This window comes from Equus asinus, chromosome 13, assembly GCF_041296235.1.
Source record: "Equus asinus isolate D_3611 breed Donkey chromosome 13, EquAss-T2T_v2, whole genome shotgun sequence".
NCBI classification, from domain to species: Eukaryota; Metazoa; Chordata; class Mammalia; order Perissodactyla; family Equidae; genus Equus; species Equus asinus.
In genome coordinates, this window is record NC_091802.1 from 21,232,588 (window position 1) to 21,258,632 (window position 26,045).

Genomic DNA, 26,045 nt, shown 5'->3' on the forward strand with positions numbered 1-26,045 from the left:
CAGACCCATGCTGGGATGACCAGGTTGGGGAGCTCCCCGTCCCTCTGCCCAGAGGCCGCAGAGGCTCCAGATCAGAATGCTGGGTCAGGCTCTCTGGCCTCCCCCCTCGCAGGGCGATCCCCTCCTTGTCCCGGACGCTCCTGAGCCAGGAGCCCTCCCTTCATGGGCCGGCATGAGGGTAAATGAGGCGAGGGTGTGTGGGTACCACAGCCCTAGTGTCCTAGTACTGCGAGGCCCTCCCAGGACGTGCCAGGGACCCCCTGACATTGGGTCCTCCTCCCTCCGCCCCAGACTTCCAATCCTCTTTCTTTGCGGGAGAGGTATAAATTATAAACAAGGGCGTAAATCACATGAGGCCTCTTGCCTCTGTTTTTTACTGCTTGGCCAGCTGGAAAAGAAATTTGCCTGTGCAAAGAGCTCCCTCGAACAAATGGACTCGAGGCCCTCCCTTCCCCCTGCAGTTGGTCCCTGAGGATTCCCCCAGGGGTTTGCATGGGGCCAGCCACTGGGAGAGCAGGGCCTCCTTCAGCAGAGAGGGAAGTTGGGGCAAGACATGGCATCCCCTTATGCCTGTTACCCCCATCACCACCACCGCTCAGGGTCAGGGCCGCCGGAGGGCCGGCCAGCTTCTCCAGGGAGATCCCACCAGAGGTCTCCCCTCCCCAGGTGGGGCAGGCAGTGCTGTGGACTGACGGGTCCTCAATCTTTAGGGGTGACCACATGCCTCACCTGCCCACCTCTCACCCAGACTCCATTTTGCTGTGGAATTGGCCTCACCACCCACCTGCGTTAGGAAAGAGTAACCCACCTGTCCTGGGGCCCACTCCCAACCCTCCTCGCCACGCTGGCACCCAGAGTTCCAAGTGGCATACACAGATTAGACTCCCTCTTGGACTCCTGCTCCAGAATCTTGGAAATGTCCTTAGAGGTCACCTAGAACCTCGGCACTCCCAGTGTGGTCCAGGGACCAGCAGCATTGGCAGGTCCAGGAGTCGGTTAGACATGCAGACTCTCAGGCCCCGCCCCAGACCTACTGGATCAGAACCTGCATTTAAACAAGATGTCCAGGTGTTTCACAGGCCCTCTGAAGCTGGAGGTGCTCTGGTTGGGTCCATCAGAAGCCCAAGGTGGGTATTCACTGCATCTTCTCCATCCCACGGAGTGAACAGAGATGTGTTTCCTCCTTTTCTTCACAGCACAGCTGGTGCTGGACCTGCCCACAGTGGGCCCTGGGGGCCCTGGTGTTGGCTGGGCGACTGAGGGCACCCCTGGGGGACTCTGTCCTGACTTGCGGCCTTCTCTGAGTCCTGGTCACTGAAGCCATCAAGTCAGAACCTTCTCCTCATGCTCGGCCAGGTGGCCACCCCCATCCCCCATCCCCGAGGAGCTCCCTGCGTCTGCCACCATGGGGAGGAGTCAGAGCTGCCACCCTTGGAGACAGGTCGATGTCGTTAGCTAGAACAAATGGAGGGGACCCTTTTCTTGGTAGCCACCAGGCCTGCCCAGGGGGCCCTGTATCTGAGACACCCAGGGACCCGGATTGCTGGTCAGGGAACGACCCTGGAGAGTCATCCCCAGCCAACTAAAATCCTCCCGATGTCCCTCGGCTCCTCACCCTGAACTCAGCCCCTGACCCCTTCGCCCTGCGCTCGCCTTCCTCCCGGGTGTCCACCCAGGGACTGTCCCCATCGTCACCCAGGCCCCCTCCCTCCCTGCACCTCACCCCTGCCTCAGATCCAGCAAGCCCTGCCCCTGGTCCCCCTCTCCTTCCTGCACGCAGCCCCGGCCAGCATGGCCTCCTCTTCTGGACTGTGGTGGCCTCGTCACCAGCCTCCCGTCTCCCTCCACTGGGCACCGGGAGCTTTGGGCACCTTCCAAGCTGCAAACCTGCTTCGTCAGGCCCTACTAAACCCCCACCCACCAGAGGGGAGAGTCCAATGGGTCCCCTCCCTGTGGGTCCCCCACATTTAGTATCCCCCTGCCCTCCAGCCACACGGGGCAGTGGGTGGTCCCCAAACTCATGACCTCAGCTGCTCTCTCCCTCCTCCCTGCCTTTCTCAGCTGGCACCCCCAAAATCACCTCCCCCCACTGCTGAGGTCCATTCTGCAGTCCCATGATACAGAGGTGATCTGTCTGAACAGCTTCACGGCCAGCTTCCAGGCATGGTCTGCCTATAAAAGTTCTCGCCTATCCAGATAAATGAGTTTGCTCTGTGCCAGCTTCCAGGCTAAGTCTTGATGTCCTTCCCTTTAAACCCTAACACTCCGTGAGGCAGACACTATTGCTCAGAGAGGTTGAGCCAGTCACCCGTGGTCACACAGCTGATAAATGGAGGAGGTGGGATTCGAGCCCAGCTCTGTCCACTTCTGGAGACTAGAGGTGACATCCTACTGCCCCTGGACACGTGGTGGTGTTAACGGTGATCCACACACTTACATGCTGTTCCTTAGGCTGTTTTTAGTTCACTCAGAAATGTGGCAGGACATCTGTTCCTTCCCTCGGAGCTTCCTGGGAGCTAGTCTGTCTCCCACAGGGCAGAGTCTGGCTGAGGAGCGGAGGGGACATTTGCTGAAGGAATGGACAGATGGATGGACGGATGCATTGGCCAGTCCACCTCAGAGACCACCCAGGCTTCTGTCCCTTTCATTCCTATTCAGACACCAAAAAAGGCCCTCTTGGGTGGCCTAAGGGACTCAACAGTGGCCAGGCTGTGAATGAGGGGGCACTTGGTGGCTGGGACACACTGGGGATCTCAAAGGAAGGCATTTCCAGCCCAGGAGATGGTGACCTGGGTACCGTGTGACTGGCCCTCCTGGAGATGCCCCACAGCCACACGGCCCCTCTCCATGGTGCACTGAGCACCTTCGGTCACAGAGCCCCCTCCCACCAGCGCCTTTTACCCCTGCAGCTCCTGGAGGAGGGGTCCTTCCTCAGGTAGGGGCCAGCCACCAACGCAAAATGGTTTCAATGCTGAGGCAAAGGTATTCTTTCTGATAACACGCGGGCCCAAGTTAGGGCAGTTTCCCAGGGCTGCTTCCTTCAGGGGCTCAGAGGCATCCTCCGGGACCAGGGCCTTCCCTTCAGCTTCCCCATGTAGGCCCAGGACGGTGTGCGCTCCCCAGGAGGGCAAGAAGGGCGGCCAGCGCTTCCTGTGGGTTGTCTTTTTTTCCCCATCATCAGAGAAAACCTCTCCCTGCGGAGAAGCCTCCTGCAAATGTTTTCTCATGTCTCATTGGCCAGAAATGTACAGCATGCTTTTGCCTAAACCAATCGTTGGCAAGGGGGATGAGCCCACCTGACTGGCTTGGGCCAATCAGGACTCAGGCCCTGGGGTTGAGGTGCCCTGAGGCACCTGGTCCAATAGGAGGTGGGCGTCTCAGCCACATCCGGGCTACCCAACATGGAAGGAGGAGAGGGGCGGGGTAGCTTCGGGGTGACCAGCAGGATTTGCTTCAGTCCGTGTCGTTATTTCTTGGCTTTAGAGAAGTGGGAAAGTAAAAGGCTTGGACAGGTTGAGCCCAGGTCACACTTCAGAGTCCCCAAGCCATTTATCTCCCTGGTCTAGTGAAGCCATGTTGGATGGCCCTTTGCCTCCCAGCCCTTTACTGCCGTCTGTTTCTCTACCCTGGTTTCTTTCTCGTCCTCCTCCCAACCCCGTGCCCAGCCCAGACATCCCTGGGAGAACATTACAATCAGACAGACTTCAGAGCTGGAAGAGACCTTCAGTGTTAATGTCATCCGATGCCCTCTTTTCCAAATGGGGACACCGAGGCCCGGAGAGGAGAAGGGTCTCCCCAAGACCACTCAGTGAGGCCACTGATGGCAGAACTGGGACTGGACTGAGGGCCAAGGCAACACAGCATCGCTGAGACTCACAAAGGGGCTTGGAGCCCACCCCACTTGATCGCCTCCACGCCCGCGGCCACATGCAGCCACACCCTCCCTCTGCCTGTTCCTGCCGGGGCTGAGGCCCTCCCACAGGTCCTGCCGTCCCTCTTGACGCTCGTTTGCACGGACACTTCTGTGGCACAACAGTCCATGATGTGCTTTCCTCAGCTGTCGTCTCATTTGATCCTCACAATTGTGCTGTGAGCCTCTCAGGAGCACTTTAGAGAAAGGGAAACTGAGGCCCAGAGAGGGAGCATGACTTGCCCAAGGTCACACCGTGAGTACGTACTGAAGCTCAGGCAGAGCCAGCTTTATTGGCACGCGACCTGTGCAGTCACACGTGTTTAATGCTCTACAGTCACCATCTTGAAATTCCGAATAACTTTCAAACAAGTGGCTTGGCGTGTCCATTTTGCACTGGGTGCCACAAAGCATGAGGCTGACCCTGGGCCCCCGGCTCGTGACTCCTCGGGGCACCTTCCACAACAATGCTCTTCCCCATCCAGCTGTGGTCCACTCAGGGCAAGTCTGACTGGGTCCATGGGGCAGCCCTGCACAGGGAGGGGAGCAGGCTTCTGGAGGGTGGGGTGGTCGGCTGGGCCAGGGTGTGGGACTGGCAGGACCCCCTGTGGAGCCCCTTGTCTCCAGCTCGTTTTGCTGAAGCTCTTGCCTGACTTCCCTCTTCTCTCCTCTTGTCCCCTCTGGAGGGTTAATAGAGAGGGCCAGTGGCTGTCTCCCCCTCCACCTCTGTGCCCTTTGTCCCTCGGGACTGGGGGTGGGGGCTCCAGAATACAGGGCCCATTGTGTGCCCTGAGGGCAGCTGGGCTGCCTGGGAAAGTAGATAAACAACCAGCTCTGAGCATGTGGCCCTGAGCCCCTGGGGAGGCAGGGGCCCCCGGGGTGGTGAGTGGAGGGGCTCACAGAGCTGGGGGCAGTCTGGATTCTGGGTCTTGTGCTGTGAGGTGGGAATGACCCAGCTCTTTCACAGAGCTGTCGGGAGGAGTGAGACTTGAGAAGTGCTCAAGATGATGCCCACACCACCGAGAGCTCTTTAGGGGCAGCGGTGTACTTGTCATTGTTCTGTATCGCTGCTGTCACTGCCTCCAGACCTGCAGTCCAGACCTTCAGGGTAAAGTGCAGCCACCTCAGCATGGCTTCTAAGCTCTCCTTCAGCCTCTGTGCCCTCTCTCTCTGGCCTCACATCTTGATGACACCCCCTCTTCCTACCCGCCCTCCCCCTCCCCACCTTGCCCCCTGCCACCCCAGACCACTTGCCTTGGCTGGGGTCCCTGTCCCCTCCCCAGCTCCCTCTGGCTGCCTGCAGAGCCCTTCTCCACCATCCCCCTGCCAGCACAAGCCTGTCCTGCTAGTCCTGGGATGCACGATGCCCCCATCCCATGTTCCATACCCTAATGTCCCCACAGGTGTCCCTGGGGCTTAGGACAGGGCTCTCACCTCTAGCAACTGCCTCGCCTCCTCCAGGGGTCTCTTCAGAGGCAATCGAGGCTCCATGTTTGGGGCGGAGCTGTCATTGGTCTGGGGCAGCAGAGGACAGCACAGCGCTGAACAGCTCCTGCCAGAACCGAGCGGGTGCCGTCTTGAAGGCCCTTCCTGGCCTGCCATGGGAGTCTTGAGGAACCCTGACTCCCATTCTCCTGGTTGGCCCCCCTCTCCCCTCCTTACCTGTGCGTCTTCCCTTGCAGCTGCTTTTTGAAGTTGGGGAGTTTTCACTCTGCCCTTCCCCAAGCCAAGCCCTGGAACTCTTTTTTGCAGGATTAGAAACTTCAGGTGCCCAGCCAAGCCTGGTCTCTGCCCAGGGTAGCAGGACATGCCACTCAGATGCCCACGGGGGCCAGGAAGGTGTCGGGGAGGAAGAACTATTCCTCTCCCCTCTAGGTCCTTCTGGCTGGTCGAAGAATTAAATTGACATGAGACAGAATAACAGGAGAAAATTAGACAAAGTTTAATAACACATATACATGGGAGAAACCCAGGAAAATTGAGTAACTCACCAAAATGGCGGAAGCCACCATCTTAAATACCATCTTCAGCTCAGGATGAAGGAGGGTGTTGGGGGTAGTGGTTTTGATCTTCAAAGGGAAGGAAGGACATTCACATGCAGATGGAAAAGCAAATGTTGGATAAACAAGTGTTTGCTGGGCCGTCTATATACAACGTGACCTGAGAGAGAGAACTTGGATGAAAAGGGGCCACACCCAGAGTTACCCATGGTGATGGCCTGTCCTCAGAAAGGCCTTCAAGCTTGAATTCTTTTAGGCAGGTAGTTGAAGGTCAAAGTTTCCTCCAATCTTTTGTCTTTAAAAATAATCAAACCGTGGGCCAGCCGGGTGGTGAAGTGGTTAAGTTCACATGCTCCACTTCAGTAGCCTGGGGTTTGCAGGATTCAGATCCCAGGCGTGGACCTACAGACTGCTCATCAAGCCATGCTGTGGCAGCGTCCCACATACAAAATAGAGGAAGATGGGCACGGATGTTAGCTTGGGAACAATCCTCCTCACCAAAAAAATAATAATAATAATCAAGCCAAAGAGACACATTTTGGGATGGCCAATTCTGATCCCCCACAAAGGGAAGCAGCCTGGGTGGGGCTAGAGGTGGGGAGCTCGGGGTTTGGGGGTTACCATGGTGAACTGGGGAGAGAGCACATGCCCATTTCAAGAGCACGTGGTAACGCAGCTGTGGCCCATTGCTGCCGTGGGCGACGTGGGCCCAGTGTTGCCAAATCCTCAAGAAAAGCCAGAGATCCTAGTTTGTGCGTGCAGTTTCCTTGATTTAAAGAAATTTTCGCTTTACATACAGTAATATTCACTTTTTAGCGGGGAGAGGGGACATGTGATTCCATGATTTTTAACATTTCTGGAGATTCCTGTAGCCATCACCACAATCGGGGTATAGGACAGTTCACCCCAAAATTCCCTCCTGCTGCCCCTTTGTGTTCAAACTCTTCTCTCTCCCCCTTACCCTTGGCAACCACTGACCTGTTCTTTATTGTCATAGTTTTGCCTTTTCCACATCGATGGAGTGATTGTTTGTAACCTTTTGAGACTAGCTTCTTTCCCTCAGCACAATGCCTTTGAGGTTCATCCACATTGCTGAGTATCAGCCCTCAACAGAATAGTTACCTGTCCACTCGTCTAGCGGGGGACACTAGGGTGGTTCCAGGTTTGGGCGATTGTGTATAATGCTGTTTTAGACATTTGTGTACAGTGTTTTTATGTGAATTTGTTCTCATTTCTTTAAGACAAGGAAAGATAAGGAAGTTCTCTTCTATTCTGACTTTGCTGAGAGTTTTTATCATGAATGGATGTTCAGTTTTGTCAGTTGCTTTGTCTGTCTCTATGAAGATGAGCGTGTGGTTTTTCTTCTTTAGTCATCTTTATTTATTTTTTTGCTGAGGAAGATTAGCCCTGAGCTAACATCTGTGCCAGTCTTCCTCCACTTTACATGTGGGTTACTGCCACAGCGTGGCTGACGAGTGGTGTAGGTCGGTCCCTGGGATCCAAACCCGTGAACTTGGGCCACTGAAGCAGAGCATGCCAAACTCAACCAGTATGCCATGGGGCCAGCCCCTTCTTTAGTCATCTTTAGATTACAAATGTTGAACCTGCGTTGATGGATAATCCCACTTGGTCATGGCCATGTTGAATTATTCATAAATAAATAATATATATGTATTTTTTCCAATATTTTGTTAAGGATCATTGCATCTATGCTTATGAAGGATATTGGTCTGTAGTTTTCTTATACTGCTTTTGCCTTCCTTTAGCATCAGGGTAATGCTAGCCTCATTAAATGAGTTGAGAAGTGCTCCCTTCTCTTCTATCTTCTGGAAGAGAATGTGTAAAATCTACGTATATCTATTGTAAATGTTTGGTGAAACTATTTGGACCTGAAGTTTTCTTTTTTGGAAAGATTTAAACTGAAATTAATTTCTTTAGTTGTTACGGTACAATTCAGATGATCCCTTCTTGTGTGAACTTTGGTAGTTTGTGTCTTTCAAAGAATTGGTCCACTTCATCTAAGTTTTAGAAATTTTGTGCAGAGAGGTGTTTATAGTGTTCCCTTATTAACCTTTTTTTAAAAAGACTTTTTTTTTAGAGCAGTTTTAAGTTTACAACAAAATTGAGAGGGAGGTACAGAGATTTTTCGTATATCCCCTCCCCGACACATGCATAGCCTCTCCCATTATCAGCATCACTCACCAGAATGGTACCTTTTGTACCAACGATGAACCTACATTGACACGTCATGATCACCCGCTGTCCATAGTTTACATTAGGCTTCACTCTTGGTGTTGTACATTCTATGTTTGCACAAATGTATGATGACATGTATCCGTCATTACAATATCATACAGAGTGTTTTCACTGCCCTAAAAATCCTCTGTACTTAACCTTTTAAAGTCTGTAAGACCGTAGTGATATCTGCTTTTGTTTCTGATATTGGTAATTTGTATCTTCTCTCCTTTCTTTGTCAGTTTGGCTAGAGGTGCATCCATATAATCTTTTCAAGGAACCATATTTGGGTTTCATTGATTTTTCTGTACTGTTTTTCTGTTTTCAATTTTTAAATTTCTGCTCTTTATAATTTCTTTCCCTATTCTTGCTTTGGGTTTGAATTTTATGTTGTGTTTTTATTTTCATTTAATTTCAAATATTTTTAATTTCCTTTGAGACTTCCCCTTTGACCGACGGATTATTTAGACGTGTTGTTTAATTTTCAAATATTTGAGAATTTCTCAGGTATCTTTCTGTTATTGACTTTTAGTTTAATTGCATTATGGTCAGAGCACACACTTTGTGTGATTTCAGTTCTTTTAAACTTGTTAAGTTTTGTTTAATGGGCTCAGAATATTATCTATCTTGGTGAATGTTCCATGTGCACGTGAAAAGAAGGTGTATTCTACTATTATAAATAAAGAGTTCTATAAATGTCAGTTAGGTTAAGCTGGTTAATAGCGTTGTTCAGCTCTTTTATATCCTTGTTGACTTTCCATCTAACTAGTTCTCTCGATTACTGGAGACAAGTGTTGAAATCTCTAACCGTAATAGTCAAATCGTCTCTTTCTCCTCTCAGTTCTGTTAGTTTTTGCTCCCCGTGTGTTTGAAGCTCTGTTTTCAGGTGCACTCACTTTCGAATTCTTCTATCTTATTAATGAGGTGGCCCTTTTATGTAATGTTCCTCTTAATCCTTGGTAATTTTCCTTGTTCAGACTAGATAATTTCTATTGTTCTGTCTTCAAGATCATTAACTGTTTTTTCTGTCATCTCCATTCTGCTATTGATCCCATGCAGTGAATTTATTTATGTCAGTTATTGTATTTTTCGGTTCTAAAATTTCCACTCAGTTCTTTTTTATAGCTTCTGTTCTCTGCTGAGAATTTCTGTATTTGCATTTGTTTCAAGCGTATTCACCCTTCTTTCATGGGACATGGTTATAAGGACTGCTTTAAAGTCTTTATCTATGAATGATAGCATCTGGGTCATCTGGGGGCTGCTATTTTTAATTGTCTTTTCCCTTGTTCATTGTTGGGCTTTTCCTGTTTCATTGTATTTCAAGGAATTTTGGATTGTGTGCTGCACATTTTGAATATTATATTATGAAACTTTGGGTCCTGTTAAAATCCTCTGAAGAATACAAAATTTTGTTTGTTTTTTTAATCTGAAAATCAGCCGAGTTAGGCTGAAGCCTCAGATCCCAACCCGCCCTCTGAGCTGTAGTTCCGACGTCAGGTCCGTTTTCAAAGCCTGTGAAACGCTGTTTGGATCCACCTTGAATGCGCACTCTCCCAGGGCCAGTCTGTCCACTGTCTACACTGTCATTGAGTTCTCACAGCCTGTGATAAGCTATTTGGGGTTAGTTCCATGTACGTGCAGCTCAGGAGTGGGCCCAGGACTTCAAACACGACTTATGGGATCCTCTTCTCGAGACCCCTCCCCTCTGTGAGGTCCTCCCTGCCTTCCAGCTCCCAGGGGCTCCTTCACCTGGTCCTTTGGTTAGAAGCCTGAGGCTTTGGCCTCCCTGTGCTGTTACGCGTCTCCCGTGACTGGTGGACATGCAGGATGCAGTGGTGAGAGGAACAAGAGAGAAAAGAATAACAGGAAGTCCCCCTCCTCCCGTGCTTTGGCCACAGGGACCCCCTTTCCCAGTTTCTCTTTCCACAGAGATTTTTCTTCTCTCAGTTTTAGGTGCCCACCTGGCTGCTGTTGCTGCTGCCCCACCCAGCTCTGAGGCTGGGGTTTGCCTTGGGGTGGGGCTGGGAAAGGGATTTTAAAAAGTGTAAAACAGCATTCCTTTCACTCTCCGTCCCAAAGGGGCCTCCTCTCCTGGCCTCCCATCAAAAAGAGAGTGTTTCTTTTGGAGCTTTTCCTGTTGACACCTGCTGCGCAGTTCCGGGGTTTGGGCTACCTCAGTCTAGGCGGGAAAATGTGTGAGGAAAAAAGAAATCAGGAGACTTACCACCACCATCTTCATCTTCGAGATTTGTTGTCATTGTTGGTTTTTACTTCATGGTTTAATTTTCCTCCAAATTTGCCTGCTACTATTTACTTTTCAGAGTCCTCATATAGCTGCTTAATATATTCTGTCCAGAGTTTTTAATTATAGTCAGTGGAAGAAATAGAGTGTAGTATAACGATTCCTTCTTAACCCAAACCAGATGCCTTCCTTGGTTTTTGATCTTGGTATCTAATTTAAAAACTTTAGGGGCTGGCACCGTGGCCGAGTCATTAGGTTCACTCGCTCTGCTTCGGTGGCCCAGGGTTTCGCTGGTTTGGATCCTGGGCACGGACATGGCACAGCTCATCAAACCATGCTGAGGTGGCATCCCCCATGCCACAACTAGAAGGAGCCACAACTAAAAATACACGACTATGTACCAGGGGGGCTTTGGGGAGAAGAAGAAGGAAAAAAAAAAAAGGAAGATTGGCAACAGGTGTTAGCTCGGGGCCAATCTTTAAAAAAAAAGAAAACTTTCGGTCTGTCTATCATCTGTGTTTGGGATGCTAACTGGAGACCTCTGCTTCAGCAACACAACATTTGAAATTATGCTTTTTCCTTTAAATATTCAAATTCTTCAGCAAAGGTTCTTTGTAGCTAGTTTTTCTGTGCGAAAAGAGAGCGGAATACAAATGTATTCTTTCTCTGGTCAGAGCCAGCCCCCAAACTTGTGATAATGAGACTAGTGATTATAATTATTTTAGTAGAAATAATAATAATTCTTAGTAAAGAGCATGAGTCTGGAGCGAGGCTGCCTGTGTTCAGATTCCAGCTCTGCCTCTTACCGGCTGTGTAACCTTCACCCTGAATGACCCGGCCTTTCTGAGCCTCAGTCTCCTCACCTATTCAATGGGAATAATCATAGTATCTGCTTCTGAGGTAGTTGTGAGTATTCCACGAATTCCTATGTGTGGAGAGCTGAGAAGGGGCCTGGCGCAAAGGAAGAGGCACCGAGCGTGGGCTTGACTAAACTCTGATGGCTAGCCGGCGGCAGGCGCTTCACCTGCAGACCGAGCCGGCTGCTCTCCCTTGTTCAGATAAGGCAGCTGAGGCCCAGAGAGGCGAATGGCTGCTGGAGTCCATCTGGCCTGCAGATCTCGAAATTAGGGGGGCGTGTGTGGCTGGGCACAGGCTCAGGGACGTTGGCTGGTGATAATTGGAGAGCGGCAGCAGCGAAGCTCCAAACATCACCTGGTCTGAGCCAGAAGAGATGCAACCCAGGGGAATGAGGGGTCAAAAATCAGCCTGAAGAGAAAGGCAACAGAAATAGATGGGGAAGCCTGGTAATTGGCCCAAACAAGGAGAGAGCAATATTTTACCGATAGTAAAACAGCCCGTTTCCCTGGCAGCCAGCTCAGCAGTCCAGCTGTGTGTGCTTCAATGACAACAGCTGCTCCTGAGGCCTGCCAGGCCCAGTGTGCCCATCAGTCCTGGCCTGGGAGCCACGTGGAGCTCCCAGGGCGGCCTGGCCAGGCGTGGTGGGTGCACCACCGGGTGGGCCCCTGCACCTGTGGCCCCAGTTCGTCACGAACACCACGTATGGAGATGATTTGATGAACTCGCTGTGTGACCTTGAGTGAGCCCCTCCCCTCGCTGGGCCTGGGATTCCCCGTCTATAAGAGGAAGGGCTGGGTCAGCGGAGTGTACCCCTGGGGGTTCCAGGGACTTTGCAGTGGCCGTCAGGCCCCCGTCTATCTGCCTGTGATCAAACAGCCCCACACCTCTGCTCCAGGCTGCCTTTCCCTGGAGGCAGGGGGCCGGACAGCCTGGCCCCACCAGTCTCCCAGCCCCAGGACATATGGACTCCCCACAGCCTGCTGCCTCTTACACGCATCTGAGGTTGGCATCAGCCATTCGACACCCAGTGGCGACTCTGCCTTGACCTGCATCAGAGATCATTAAGGCATAGCTCCAACTCTGAAGAGGACTGTAGGGGTGAGTGTGGGGAGGCTGGCGGGTACCAGGTGCCCCAGCTCAGCCCTGCATTCATAGACTCCCTGCAATGCCAGCGATGAAAGGGCAGGGGGAGAGGAAGTGGGATGCCCGCTGGGGTGGTGGGTGGGCTTCTGGCAGCCCTGCGGGTAGCACCTGGGCATCGCCATTCTCAGAAGCCGCATCGTTGCCTGGCAGCGTCAGAGGCTGCCTTGGTGCGGGGAGGGGCAGCTGCTACGCTTCGGAGGCTGTACTGGGGCAGGAGCTGGCAGAAAGCCACCTTCCTCCTTCACTGGAACTCCTCCGGCCTTTCCTAAGAGCCCACTAGGTATCAGGTCTGGGGAGTCACGGAGAGATGCCCACTCGGTACCCCCAGGCTCACAGCGGAGTGGAGAAGCAGGGTCAGCTGGAATAGAGGGACAAGCGCAGAGCCACCAAGCTCAGGGAGGAAGGAGAGATGCCTATGATAGGGTCTCCCCTCGCTCACTGCCATCTTCCAAAGCCAGCTGGGCACGTCCCCGTGATGCCAGGCCACTGGCAGTGACAAGGGCTTCAGCCCCTGCTGCAGCTGCTAGGCTGGAAAAGTGTGAGCACGTGGGAAACATGGTCCTTACGAATAGATGAATCCCCCTACACGGCTTAGGCTTCAAGCATCTGGGGGCGGTGTGGGCTGGAGAGCATCTGCCGTGGCATATTGATGTGACAGCAGTGACGTAATCTTTTTCCCCCCGTGCTGTGCTCTACACTTCCCAAAGTGCTTTCATATCCCCCGCCTGCAAGCCAGCGCAGAGGAGTGTGAGAAAGAGCTCATCCTTGCCAGACTCGGTACTGACGGTGTTTACCAGGGGGAGGGGGACGTGCCTGACGAGGAGCGTGTGAGGATGTGTGCACGTGTGTCCGTGTGACTCTGTGTGTGGTTAGTCATCAGCCCCCAGCCCCCAGCCCCCAGCAGGGCGCCCAGCACGTTGGAAGTGCTCAGTGGTTGCTTGTCGAATGAATAAGTGAATGAATGTGTGAATGCGTGCTTCCATGTGTGCTGGGGAGGGGCTGCTGATAAGTTACAGGCTGATTCAGAAGAGGGCTTCTGGGAGAAATGTCAAGAAACTGAATTTCCTGTGTGAGAAATTTCAGGGGAAAAAATGGCTCCAATTAATTAGAAAAGATAGTCCCTACAAAATTGGCCACTGCCAAAAACTAGCAAAAAATACCCAGTGCTCACAAGCTGAAGTTGCTCTGATTGAAGACGAAATTAAGACATCTTTACAGAGAACAATTTGGCAACTGTAATCAAAAGCCTTAAAAACTTAGGTGTTTTGGGGGCCGGCCCATGGCCGAGTGGTTAAGTTCGCGTCCTCCACTGCAGGCGGCCCAGTGTTTCCTCAGCTCGAATCCTGGGCATGGACATGGCACCACTTGTCAAGCCACACTGAGGCAGCGTCCCACATGCCACGGCTGGAGGGACCCACAGCTAAGAATATACAACTATGTACCAGGGAGCTTTGGGGAAAAAAAGGAAAAAGATAAAATCTTTAAAAAAAAAAAACTTAGGTGTTTTGTATTTGTTTATTCAGCAATTATTTGTGAAGATTCTATTATGTGCCAGTCATGGTGGGAGCTACCAAGTATACAGTGGTGATCAAAACAGACATAATACTTGCCCTCAGGGAGCTTACTTTCTAGAGGGGAAGATACAAATTGATAAAATTATCACATAAACATATAATTACACATTGCAACAAATGGTTTGAAGGAAAAGTATAGAATGCTACAAGACAGGATAACAGTAGGGTGGACCCTAATTAGATGGGAGTGATCAGGAGGCTTGTCTAGAGGAGAAACATTTAATACAGGTACAGTCAGAGACCTGAAGGATGAGTAGATGTTGCCAGGTAATGAATGGGGAAGACAAGCATTTGCGATGTAGAGAACAGCATGTGCAAAGGCCCTGAGGCAGAAAAGAACTTGGTTTTCTTGAGGAACTCACTGAAGGCCAGTATGGCTGGCATGCATTGAGTGACAGAAACAGCGGAAGGCGATGGGGCTGGAGGGGCCAGATCGTATAGGGCCTTGTAGGCCACGTCACAGCATTTGGATTTTATCCTAAGTATAGTGGACAGTCACTGGAAAGTTTTATGCAGGGAAGTGGTGACCTCATCCACTTAGAGTGGAGGCTGAATTGGAGGGGGCTGACGGTGGAAGAGGGTAGATGAATTAGGAGACCTGCGTAGACAGGGAAGGAGATGATGATGGCTGGACCAGGCGAGATCTCAGGGGTGGTGTGGAAAAGAAGGCAGCTTTGGGATATGGCATTCAGGTATGGAGTGGGTATGGGGGAGAGGGCGCAGTCCCAGGGACGCTGAGGACTATGCAGTGGGCGGGAAGGGAGGAAGGACGTGTCAGGGAGTGAGACGTTTAAGTGAGTGATACTGGAGGTGGGACAAGCGATGGTGATGACTGATCCTCAGTGTGGACAAGGGACTTGGTGGCTGAGGTGGGATGTGGGAGCAAGGTCACTGGCAACCAGGAAGTCAAGGATCTGAGAGGCTGGGGAGTGGACTGGTCATCCACACAGCTGGAGAAATCCCCACAGATGAGTCGTAATAGCAAACAGTTGTAAATAACCAAAATGCCCAACTCTTAAGGGTGGCTGAGTCTGTCGTGGTATAGCTACTGTGCAGAAGATTTCATAAGCACTAAACACGTGGGTGGTAGCGGGGCGGCGTGTTTCTGCTCTATGGTTATTGAGGGGAGAACTTCCCCACCATCAGGAATTGCGGACTCCTTTGGGCTAAACCTTATTTACTATTTTTTAAAACACTTTTTATTGAAGTATAAGGTAGAAATACAACAGGAAAGTACACCCACCGCAAGTGGACAGACAGCTCAGTGAGCTTTGACCATGCAGCCAGCCCTCAGATCAAGAAATACACCCCCCTCACCGCCCCGCTGTCGTCCCCTCCTACAAAGCTCTGTAGATGTAAGCCACTATCCGACGGTGACTGCTTTGCCTTAAATCTTATTTGATTTGTAATTTACAATTTTTAAATAATGTATACAAATGTTACATAATTATTTCCTCCTTGAAGACAAAGGGGAATTTGACCAAGAGTCTCTCAGAACTATAAAATATTTTTTAAAAGTGGTTAAAATTATGTGTTTTAAGGAAAAGAAGGGCCGGTCTGGTGGTACAGCAGTTAAGTTCACACGTTCCGCTTCTTGGTGGCCCAGGGTTCACTGGTTTGGATCCCGGGTGCAGATATGGCACTACTTGGCGCACCATGCTGTGGTAGGCGTCCCACATATAAAGGAGAGGAAGATGGGCACGGATGTTAGCTCAGGGCCAGTCTTCCTCAGCAAAAAGAGGAGGACTGGCAGTACTTAGCTCAGGGGTAATCTTTCTCAAAAAAAAAAAAGAAAAGAGTGGAAAAGGGTGGGGTTTTGATTCATTCTCTTTTCGAGAGTCTCTGCAATGAATGTGTATTATTATTATTGTGAGGAAGGCTGTCACTGTGCTAACATCTGTGCCTATCTTCCTCTACTTTGTACGTGGGACGCCACCACAGCATGGCTTGATGAGCGGTATGTAGGTCCGCACCCAGGGTCTGAACCTACAGACCCTGGGGTGCCAAAGTGGAGCGTGTGAACTTAACCACGATGCCACCGGGCCGGCCCCGATGAGTGTGTATTATTTTGGAAAGAAGCCACTAAGTTAAAGAATCAGAGCCTTCACTTTCCTCACGCCAGTCTTTGTGGGAAGGACTTGGGGACGAAGCTCGGCCTGACAAACCCGTCTTCTGAGCCCTGCCGTGTTGGTTTTGCTTTTCTGCACTCATACAGTCTGGTGACCCCAGGAAAATGAGTCGGCCCCACTGCTGTCTGAGGCTGGTGCTGACCCCAGGTTGAGGGCAGAGGGGGCTAGGAGGGCACCGCTGGCATCCCCTTGGCTCCGTTGACGAGCCCTCCCTCCACCCAGCTCCAGGAATCCCCTGGGGCGTCTCTGGGGGCCTCACACCTGTCCTTCCTTCCTTCCCACAGGTGGAAAAACTTGTGAAATATTTGGATCCCAACCACCTGGGGAGAATCAACTTCAAGGACTTTTGCCGAGGGGTGTTCGCCATGAAAGGTGAGGTCTTCTTGGTGGGGAGGGTCTTAGAGGCTCTCAGGATCCTGTTCAGCTGGGGACGCTGCATGACTTGGGTTTCAGCTCCAACTCCTCCCTCTGGGGGTCCCAGGAGCCTGGGATGGGTTCCAGAAGTGGGCTCCGCCCCGGCTCCCCACTCGGGCCGAGGGGCAGAGTCTTGGGCTCCCGCAGCTGCCCCAGCCATGGAGGTGTTGGGTGTCTCTGAACCTCTGCCGTGGAGTCCACCACCCAGAGCCAGGCGTGCTGCCCTCCCCGTGTCTGTCCCCCTCTGCTTGCTTTCCTCTCGCTCTCTCTCGTTTCCTGAAGGATGTCCTGTCCCTCTAGGATGACCCGGCTCCTGAGAGGTTCCCCAGGAAACTTTAAAACCGGGACACTTCTGGGCAAACCTGGGCACCCTTTCCCCCCGACCTTCCAAGCTTCCTTCCTTTGTTCCCTACCTTCTGTCCTCCTCTAAGCTCCCCTAAGTCCTTCCTTTCCTCTCTGTCCCCCGCTTTAAGGGGACAATATACAATCCCTCTCTGTTGTCCCCTATCACAACCCAGTTGTGAGAGACCCCCAGGAACCCGAGGGTGACCCCTCTTGCTCACCACTCAACTGTTTGTCTCGAGAAAGTGGCTTAGGTCTCCCCTTGGCCCTGGAGAGGACAGTTTACGTCCTGAGGTACGTCCCGTGACCTGGGAGGGAAGCCGTGTCTGCTGTCAGAGTGAGTCAGGTCCAGATGGATCCTCTGTGGGGTCCGTCAGAGCCCTGGGAGGGGGGTAAGGAAGGAGTTACCACACTAGAAGTGAGGGGGGAAGAGAAAGGGGGCCGCACCCAGCAGGCCCCCAGGAAAGGTTTCTTTTTTCTTTTTTTGAGGAAGATTAGCCCTGAGCTAACTACTGCCAATCCTCCTCTTTTTGCTGAGGAAGACTGGCCCTAAGCTAACATCCATGCCCAACTTCACCTACGTTATGTGTGGGACGCCACCACAGCATGGCTTGCCAAGCATTGCCATGTCCACGCCCAGGATCCAAATGGGCGAACCCTGGGCTGCCAAAGCGGAACATGCGCACTTAACCACTGCACCTTCGGGCCGGCCCCCTGGGAAAGGTTTCTGAATGCAGTTGTTTGACTCTCCAGGGCCACCATAACTGTCCCTGTCATGGGCCTATGCCAGGCACTGTGCAGGTTTGACCTCCTGTGTCTGATATGATGTGGAGGCATTTGCTCAGGGACTGGGGAGGGAGGCCCCCTGTGTAAGTGAGTCCCCCTGTCTCCTAAGATGAGGGGGGGGCCTATCCTAGATTTTCTGGAGTTTGCAGGGCTGAGGAGGGCCTCAGCCTCAGGGGTATGGGTGCATTGGAGTCCCTGTGAGGCAGGCAGGGATTGTTGTCTTCTAGCCCTTCCTCCAGGAAGGCCTCCTTGATTCCCTTTGCCCCCAGCCCGCCCTGGGCATTTAGGAGTCCCTTTTCCGTATGTTCCCTGTTGGAGAGAGTCTCGGTAGGAGAACATCTGGAGGGCGAGGACCTGTGTCAGCCTCATCCGCAGAGCCCTGGACTGGCCTCTCCAGCGCCTGCGTGCTCCATCTCACCTTTGAACCATCAGCTGGCTGCCCCCGGCAGCTTTTCCTGCCCCGGGCCCAGCCATCAGGAGCGAAACTGCCATGCTGGGCTGAGGCTCTGACGCACCGTCTGTCTGTCTGTCCGCAGGCTGTGAGGAGCTACTGAAGGACGTGCTGTCCGTGGAGAGCGCCGGGACGCTGCCCTGTGCGCCCGAGATCCCAGACTGCGTGGAGCAGGTAAGAGGGGTCGGCTGCAGGCAGCCCCTGCTCTGCAGGGATGGGGACAGCCCTGCGGCCCACCCTGCCCTGGTCTTCCTGCCTTTGCTCCCCCTTTTGGTGTCTGGCAGGCCCCAGAGCCCCGTCTGAGGACCCTCTGGCTGCAAAGTCAAGAGATAGTCTTTGGAACCAGAGCTGCAAAGCCCCTTGGGAAGCCACAGCAGGGAGTGTGGCAGCTGAGGGTCCTCACAGAGGACCTTGACTCCCCCTCTGTGATCCCAAGGAGAAACTGAGCCCAGAGAGAGAAAGTGGCAGGCTTGAGGTCAATAGCAGGCAAGAATACAATTTTTTTTCCTCCTGTGCCATTACCCACTGAGCCGACAGGTCTGGGTGTGTTTTTTTCCAAAACAACGACCAGTTCCCCAATCCCCCAATTCTGCAGCATCATTGGGGTGTCCTGCAATTCAGTTCAGTTTTGACACTAACCACCCAGAGTTAGTTCAGACCCCAGGATCGAGGACTCAGTGCCATAAGACTGCCCGCACCTGGGGGCAGACGCAAATGGGGTGCCCAGGCTACCTGCACTTCTGTCAGGCCCACTGCAAATGTCGGGGTTCCCGCGACCCACCCCCAGGTTCAATAATTCACTAGAACAGTGCAGAGAATTCAGGAGAATATTTGCAATTATTGGTTTATTATAAAGGATACAAGTCAAGAACAGCCGAATGGGAAGGCTGCATGGAGCTAAGTGGGGGCAGGGGGTTGGCACAGAGACCCCGAGTCCTTTCCAGGGGCCCGGCCTTCCCAGCGCAGCAGTGTGCTTCCAGCCCTGAAGCTCTCCATCTCTTTGTTCAAGAGTTTTTATAACCAGGGGCCAACCCGGTGGCGCAGCGCTTAAATGCACATGTTCCGCCTCGGCGGCCCTGGGTTCACTGGTTCGATCCCGGGTGTGGACATGGCACCGCTTGGCAAGCCATGCTGTGGTAGGCGTCCCACATAGAAAGTAGAGGAAGATGGGCACAGATGTTAGCTCAGGGCCAGGCTTCCTCAGCAAAAAGAGGAGGATTGGCAGCAGATGTTAGCTCAGGGCTAATCTTCCTCAAAAACAAACAAAAACAAAAAACTAGTGAAAAAAAAAAGAGTTTTTATAACGAATCTCCCACCCTCTCTCCTCCTGGAGGTGAGGGTGGGTGGGGCTGGAAGTTCCCCCCTTCTAATCACTGCTTGGTTTTCTGGTGACCCGCCCCATCTGGGTCTCTGGCGTCCCTACCCTGAGTCACCTCATTAGCATGAACTCAGGTGTGTCTGGAAGAGGCCCCCTTAAATAACAAGAGGCGCTCCCGTCGCTCGGACGTTCTAAGGGTTCTAAGAGCTCAGGGCCAGGAACTGGACAGAGAGCATCGTCCCCATGGCTCTGCTTCACTGTTGTCATCACCTAATGGTTTCTTAGTTATAAAACTTTGAACTATTTTTCTAAACCCTTGCAGCTTCATCCTACAGAGAAAAACAGGTTAAGATGTGCGTTGACCGTCTCTGAGGTCCCTTCTGGCCCAGACACCCCAGAGCTAGAGACGGATGATCTTGGTTTCCCTTCTGGGCCAGCTCCAGAGCCTCTCCTCCACCTCTGGTTGGTGTCCCATCTGGACCCCAAACCTGAGCTTCTTCTATATCTGAAGGAGGCCCAGGACTGCAGAGGTCACTTTGGCCAATGGCACCCCTCTTGGGATCCCGCTGGGTGGTGGGCTCAGGGCTGGGATTGGGTGAGGGGGAGTCCGTACAGAGGCCGTGATGCTGAGGGCTGCCCAGCAAAACAGTGTTGGAGAAGGCCAAGGCTCAAAGGTGGCAGAGACCAAAGCCAGCCCTAGGTGTGGGGCCAGGACCTCCAAGGTCGGGTCAGGTGGCTTCCCTTCAGGATGCTGTGCCCGAAACCAGGGCCCTCAGGGATGGGTGAAGAGAGCAGGGCTCCCAGCAGGCACGGCGGCCAGCAGGAGGGCTCCAGGCCTGCCTTGACGGGTCTAGCAGATGTGCAGTGAATGTGCATTTGGGGCCAACTAATGGGACCAGGACCAGAGCGGAGGACCCCGAATGTGGGGCAGACACTGAGTGCCCTCAGAGTTTTTTGGAGTGGGCCTCTTGGGGCTTGCTGACCAGGGAGAAGTGAGGAGGTGGGCCGAGGGGTCATTCAGAGCTGGGTCCGCACCCCACCATGGCCACTGACTAGCCAGGCAAACCGGGGCAAGTTACTCTCAACCCCTCCGAGCCTCAGTTTGCTCAGCTGTAAAAGAGGGCTTATGATGGCGGTGTAGACAACTTGGGAAAATTCGGAGAGAAAACAGACAGCTAATCCAGGAGAACGCCCTTCCTCCTGGTGCTGTGTCTCGGAGATGAGGATGAGAAAGCGGTGCTGAAGTTGTAGTTTCCATCTTTCATTTCACCCTCGGATACTGGTGTTTCCAAATTCCGTCAACATAAAGGCCTGCCGGCGAGGAGCCAGGGCTGGGGCTTCCCCACCAGGGGTACCCAGGGAGGGGTCGTGTTCCTGCAGCCGCGACCGGCTTTCATGGCCCCCACACTGCGCCGTCCACACTGGTGGGTGGAGAAAAGGTGAGAAATGAGCACGGAAGAGTTGGCCTCCAAGAGGGTCATCTTTTTAAAGCAATATTGTTTTTCTGAAATACAGAATCTAGAGGTTATAGAAAAGCGGAAAGATCCTGTCAGTGGAATCTCAGCACCGCAGTGCTCTCTTCATTTTCTCTCTCTCGGAAATTTGCACACCCTAGGTTTTCAGTGCTTTCAGTTGAAGCCACTCCCGGGTGAACCATTTTGTGCCCTCCACGTAGGTCTGTCCCTTGCAGGTGTTCCGGTCGGCAGGAGCCTGGGGAGATGGCCATTGACCACGGACACAGCCGGCGGCCTTGTTCGTGAGCACCCGGCAGGGAGCTTGGTTGACCTGGGCTCTGTTCCTCACTGTGGGCTCCTGAGTGCTGGGAGGAGTCTGACAGGGGACAGTTCTAAGACCAGCCTGCTGGGGTCGGGGGTTCCTGGGCCCTGTGATGTAAGGAATCCCCTTCCTGGCTGAGGGTCCTGTAATGGGCAGCTCTGGGCTCCACTTGGCTAAAGGCCAGGAGGGATGCGACCACGAAGAGGGAGCTCAGGGGGCCAGCCCCTTGCAGGTCCTAATCTTGTAGGCCAGGCCCTCAGTGCTCTGCTGTGTCCCAGCTGTCCCCTAGGGGTCAGCTTGAGACCAGCCAAGCCAGCGGGAGCCTGGATCACTACTTGGATTTCCCAGGTGCTGCTGGGGACAAAAGTCAGAGGAGTGGTTTGGGGACCACGCAGGGATGACACACAATGGGACAGCAGGAGCACACCTGTCAGGGCAGGGCAGGGACCTCTGACGTCACCACTTGATAAGAGTCTGGGCGGTGAACAGCTGTGATGGGGCATCCTGAGCACACCTCACCCCTCTCCCAGGCCCCATGAGCCCCACCACCATTGGGGTACAGAGCAGGGGCTCTGGGCCTGCTGTCCAGACTTGCAGGCCGGTGTGAGTCCATCCTGGATAAGTGGCACTTGCACCACACCAGTTCCAGAACTTACTGCATGTCACCCTGCCTGTGTCCTCAGAGCCTGGGATGCCCTGGCACAAAAAGCCTCGTTGAGCTGGTTAGAGGGGGGTGCTGGGTGTGCCTGGTGTCCGTGGATGGGCATCCCCAGGCTGAGGCCTCAGGGAACACCCTGGGGGCCCTACTTGAGGCTGCCCACTGTCCTCCCTTTTTTGAAGCCCCCAATCCATATGGTGTAGGGGTCTGTGTGGGGACAGGGTAGGGGCTGGTGCAGAGAGCCCCACCCTCAGGCCTCAAAGACCAGGGGGTTGAGATGAAAGCTCACCCCACAGCGCTGTATGATCCTGGGCCCTTGCTCATTCCCTGACGTGGGCGAATTAAGAGGGAACCCATAAATTGAATAGGGCGTCCAGCCGTCTGCTTCTCCTATGTACCCGCCATCTCAGCGAATGGTGTCACCATCCAGCCGGTTCCCAAGCCGGAAAGTCATCCCTGATGCCCCCACACATAGCCGGCCTGAGCCCTCCTGTCCCTACTCACCCCCCATCCCTCTCCCACTGCCGCCTACCGGCTCTCCTCATTGTCCCCAGCCTTTCTCTCTCCAGACCCGCATCCCACAGCTGCCTCAGGATCTTCCTAAGGAGCTGCTCTGACTTTATCACTGCCCTTCGGTGGCCCCTTATCACCAATGGGATAAAATCCAGCATCAGCTCCTACCCACTTCTCCAGCCTCATCTCTCACCACAGCATATCTCACACCCCAAAATTAGGTACACCCAACTGCTTCTGGTTTTCTGAAAAGGCCATGTTCTCTCTTGCCACTCAGACTTTGAACAAGTTGTCTTTCTCCTGGCATGTTCTCCCACCCACTGTCCCTAAGCTAACTTCTGCTCATCATTTAAGACTTACAAAGGTACCACCTCCTCCAGGAAGCCCTCCCTGGTTCCCTCTGCCCCAGCCTGCCCCCCTAGCCTAGAGGATGAACCTGCACTGAGCTTCCTTGAGGCCCTACACCCTCCATCACTGCCTTAACCTCACCCATCAGGACGGCTCCATGTTCCCAGCACAGTGACACCATTTTTGCCTCATGGCAGGGCTCGGGCTGAGCTCCCCATCACACCCAGCACAGCGCCCAGAGCGAACATCCTTCTCCATGTTCCAGAGAGGGTTTCTCTAAGTATTTTAGGGTTAACTATCTAGGAATGGAATTGCTGTATCAAAGGGTATGCACTTTTATCTTTTAACAGATGTGTCCAAATTTTTCTTCCAAAAAGATCACACCGATCATGTCACCCACCAGTACATGAGAGTGCCCATTTCCTCCTTTGCCCACCTTGGAAGCTCTCCATCTCCCTGCAGGTCTCCCCTCCGTGCCTCTCCTTCCCTTCTCCTACTCGCCAATCCGGCGGAGAAAACTCATTCTCATGTCATTTGTGTTGCCATGTGCTAGAGAAGCGGACCGTCTTTCCTTTGGATTTCTTCTTTTGTGAATTCCCTATTCATATTCTTTGCCCATTTTCCATTGGGTGTTTTGTCTTTGCCTTATTGATTTATAAGAAATCTATATTTATTCTGTCAGTCTTTATGCATTTTTCTTGTATTTTCATCTTGTTTTTGGTGTCTTTTATTGTACAGAATTTTAAAATTCTAGTGTAGTCATTATCAAGCTTTTTGTGCCATTTATGTTTTGTGTATTTTGTGCCTTCTTTGCCTCAAAGGTTATACACATATTACACATATTCTCCTTTTTTTTCTTCAGATACTTAGAAAAAAAATGTTTATGCTTAGTTCTCTCATCCACCTGGAGCGTGTTTTTGGTTTTGGTGTGGATAATATCTGGTACTATTATCTTCCAAATGTTGCCAGCTGTTCAAGTCCCTCCTGTTGAATCGTCCCTCTTTCTCCACTCATTTGAAAATTCACCTGTTTGGGGTATGCATACTTTCCTTAAAAAATGGGTCTCTTTCTGGACTCTGGTCTGTTATATTGGTCTACTTTTCAACCTATTTCTAATCCAAAAACACAGTGTCAGTTATTCTTGCTTGATAGTTCTATATCTGATAGAGAAAGCTCCCTCATCATTCTTTCTTTAAAAATTTTTTTTTTTGTTATTCTTGCATATTTTCTCTTCCAGAATACTCTCTTTTTTTTGGTCAAATTCTATTAAAAATCCTGCTAGAGATTTTGTTCGAAATTTGTGCATCAGTGGAAGGGACCTGACTTTTTTACAGTACTGAGTTCTCTCATCCAGGAACAGAGTATATCGCTTCATTTATTCTGGTCTTCTTTTCTGCCCTTCAGGAAAGAATTGATTTTCTCAAATGGATTTTGCACATTTCTTGTTAGGGTGACTTTCTTTTAGAGTTTCTATTGCTGTGATGTGTGGGATCTTTTTGCCATAATGTTTTCTAATTGGTTCTGGCTAGTATATAGCACAGCTTTTCATTTTTGCTGTTGTTCTTGTCCTGATCACCTTTATTAAACTCCTTTATTAGTTCTAATAGTTTATTTACATACTATTTTCCAACATCTGCTTAATCTGTATAATAATGTAGCCATTTTATTTTTCTGCATTAATCTTAATAGCTACATAATATTTCATCACACGAAGACAATTAAATTGATTTACCAGTTCCTTATTGTTGGGCATATCTGTTTTCATCTAATTTGGGGGCTTAACAAAAGGAATGTAATAATCATTCTTGTAGCTAAATCGTTCTCCACAGTAGCAATCTTTGTTTTAGAGTAAGTCAGAGGTTGGCAAGTTACAGTTCCCATGGGCCAGATCTAGCAGTCTCTTTCTTTTTTTTTTTTTTTTGAGGAAGATTAGCCCTGAGCTAACTGCTGCCAATCCTCCTCTTTTTGCTGAGGAAGATTGGCCCTGAGCTAACATCTTTGCCCATCCTCCTCTACTTTATATGTGGGACACCTGCCACAGCATGGCTTGCTGAGCAGTGCCATGTCCACACCTGGGATCTGAACCAGCAAACCCCGGGCCGCTGAAGTGGAACGTGCACACTTAACTGCTGCACCACCGGGCTGGCCCTCAGCCTGTTTCTGTAAATAGGTTTTATCAGAACACAGCCGTGCCCATTTGCTCACCTCCCGTCTATGGCCGCTTGCACACTACAGTGGCAGAGTTGAGTGGCTGCCACAGCATTGTGTGGCCCGCAAAGCCTAAGAAATTTTTTCTCTCCCTTTACAGGGAAAGTTTGCCAACCTTTGGGGTAAATTCTGATAGGTGGAAACTGTTTTATCAAAAAGATGCACATCTTAACATCTCTAATACATCTGCCCAGTTCCTTTCCAGAGGATTTGTCTCAACTATTCTCCCGTCAGGATTATGTCAGATTCCTACCACCCTTTTGCTATTGGGTGTTAGTGATTTCTCAAATCTTTCTAATTTGAGAGGCTAAAGTTAGGATTGCTCTTTGGTTGAACGTCTTGAATTACATTTATTGGTCACTGGGAGTTCTCTCGTCATGAATTGCCTGCCCACATTCTTCATCCTAGTTTCTATGGTTGTATCCATATTCATTGATTTATAAAGAACTAAAAATATAACTTTTGACATACATTACAAATATTTTTTCAACTTGTCATTTATTTTTAACTGTGACAGCAAATAAAAAAATTTTATAGCCAACTCATCAGTCTTTTCCGTTATGGCTTCGGCCTTTAGTGTAACTCTTAGAAAAGCTTTCCAACCTGAGGTTGTGAAACTATTCTATTTTTTTATTTTACATTTTCAGTTTTTATGTTTAAGCTTTGGTCCACAGAATGAATTTTCCTTTTTTCTCGGCAGCCCCTCTTGCCCTCCCTCGTACCCACCTCGCCTGACAGGAACCAGGAGCTTTTTGCGAGACTGTGCTTAAGCTGTTGCCTGATGGCAAAGCACATGGGCTTTTCTCGCAACCCAGGCTTCAGCCTGAGCCCAAACTGGCTCTTTCGCTCATGTGTGGAAGGACCTTTGCCAAACCCCAGTTTTGCCAGAACAGTTGTTAAAAACCTGCCGTGTGCTGCCCTCTCGAGCTGGGCTGGGGGCGCTTTTGGCCTGAAGGTCCAAGTCCACTGTTGCTTAATTTCATCCATTCTGAAGCAAGCGTTGCTAAAACCACTTGTGACAATGGCACTTTTATATTCTAAAAATACTTTTTCTGACAAACAGCGCTCTGCTTCAGCTGTACTGGTGGAGGTGTGGGGGGTGGCGCCGTGCTCGCGCTGGCGTTTCACACTCGGGGAGGA

At 51.5% G+C, this 26,045-nt stretch overlaps 1 protein-coding gene across 1 annotated transcript in view; it reads left to right on the forward strand.

The window, feature by feature from the left end:
* Positions 1–26,045, forward strand: part of RAB11FIP4 (RAB11 family interacting protein 4) — a 116,309-nt gene that overhangs the window by 16,970 nt on the left and 73,294 nt on the right. Inside the window, exons 2-3 of the mRNA XM_044745174.2 lie at positions 16,376–16,463; positions 18,170–18,258. Of these exons, the coding sequence (XP_044601109.2) occupies positions 16,376–16,463; positions 18,170–18,258 (177 nt within the window). The remainder of the gene's footprint in view (positions 1–16,375; positions 16,464–18,169; positions 18,259–26,045) is intronic.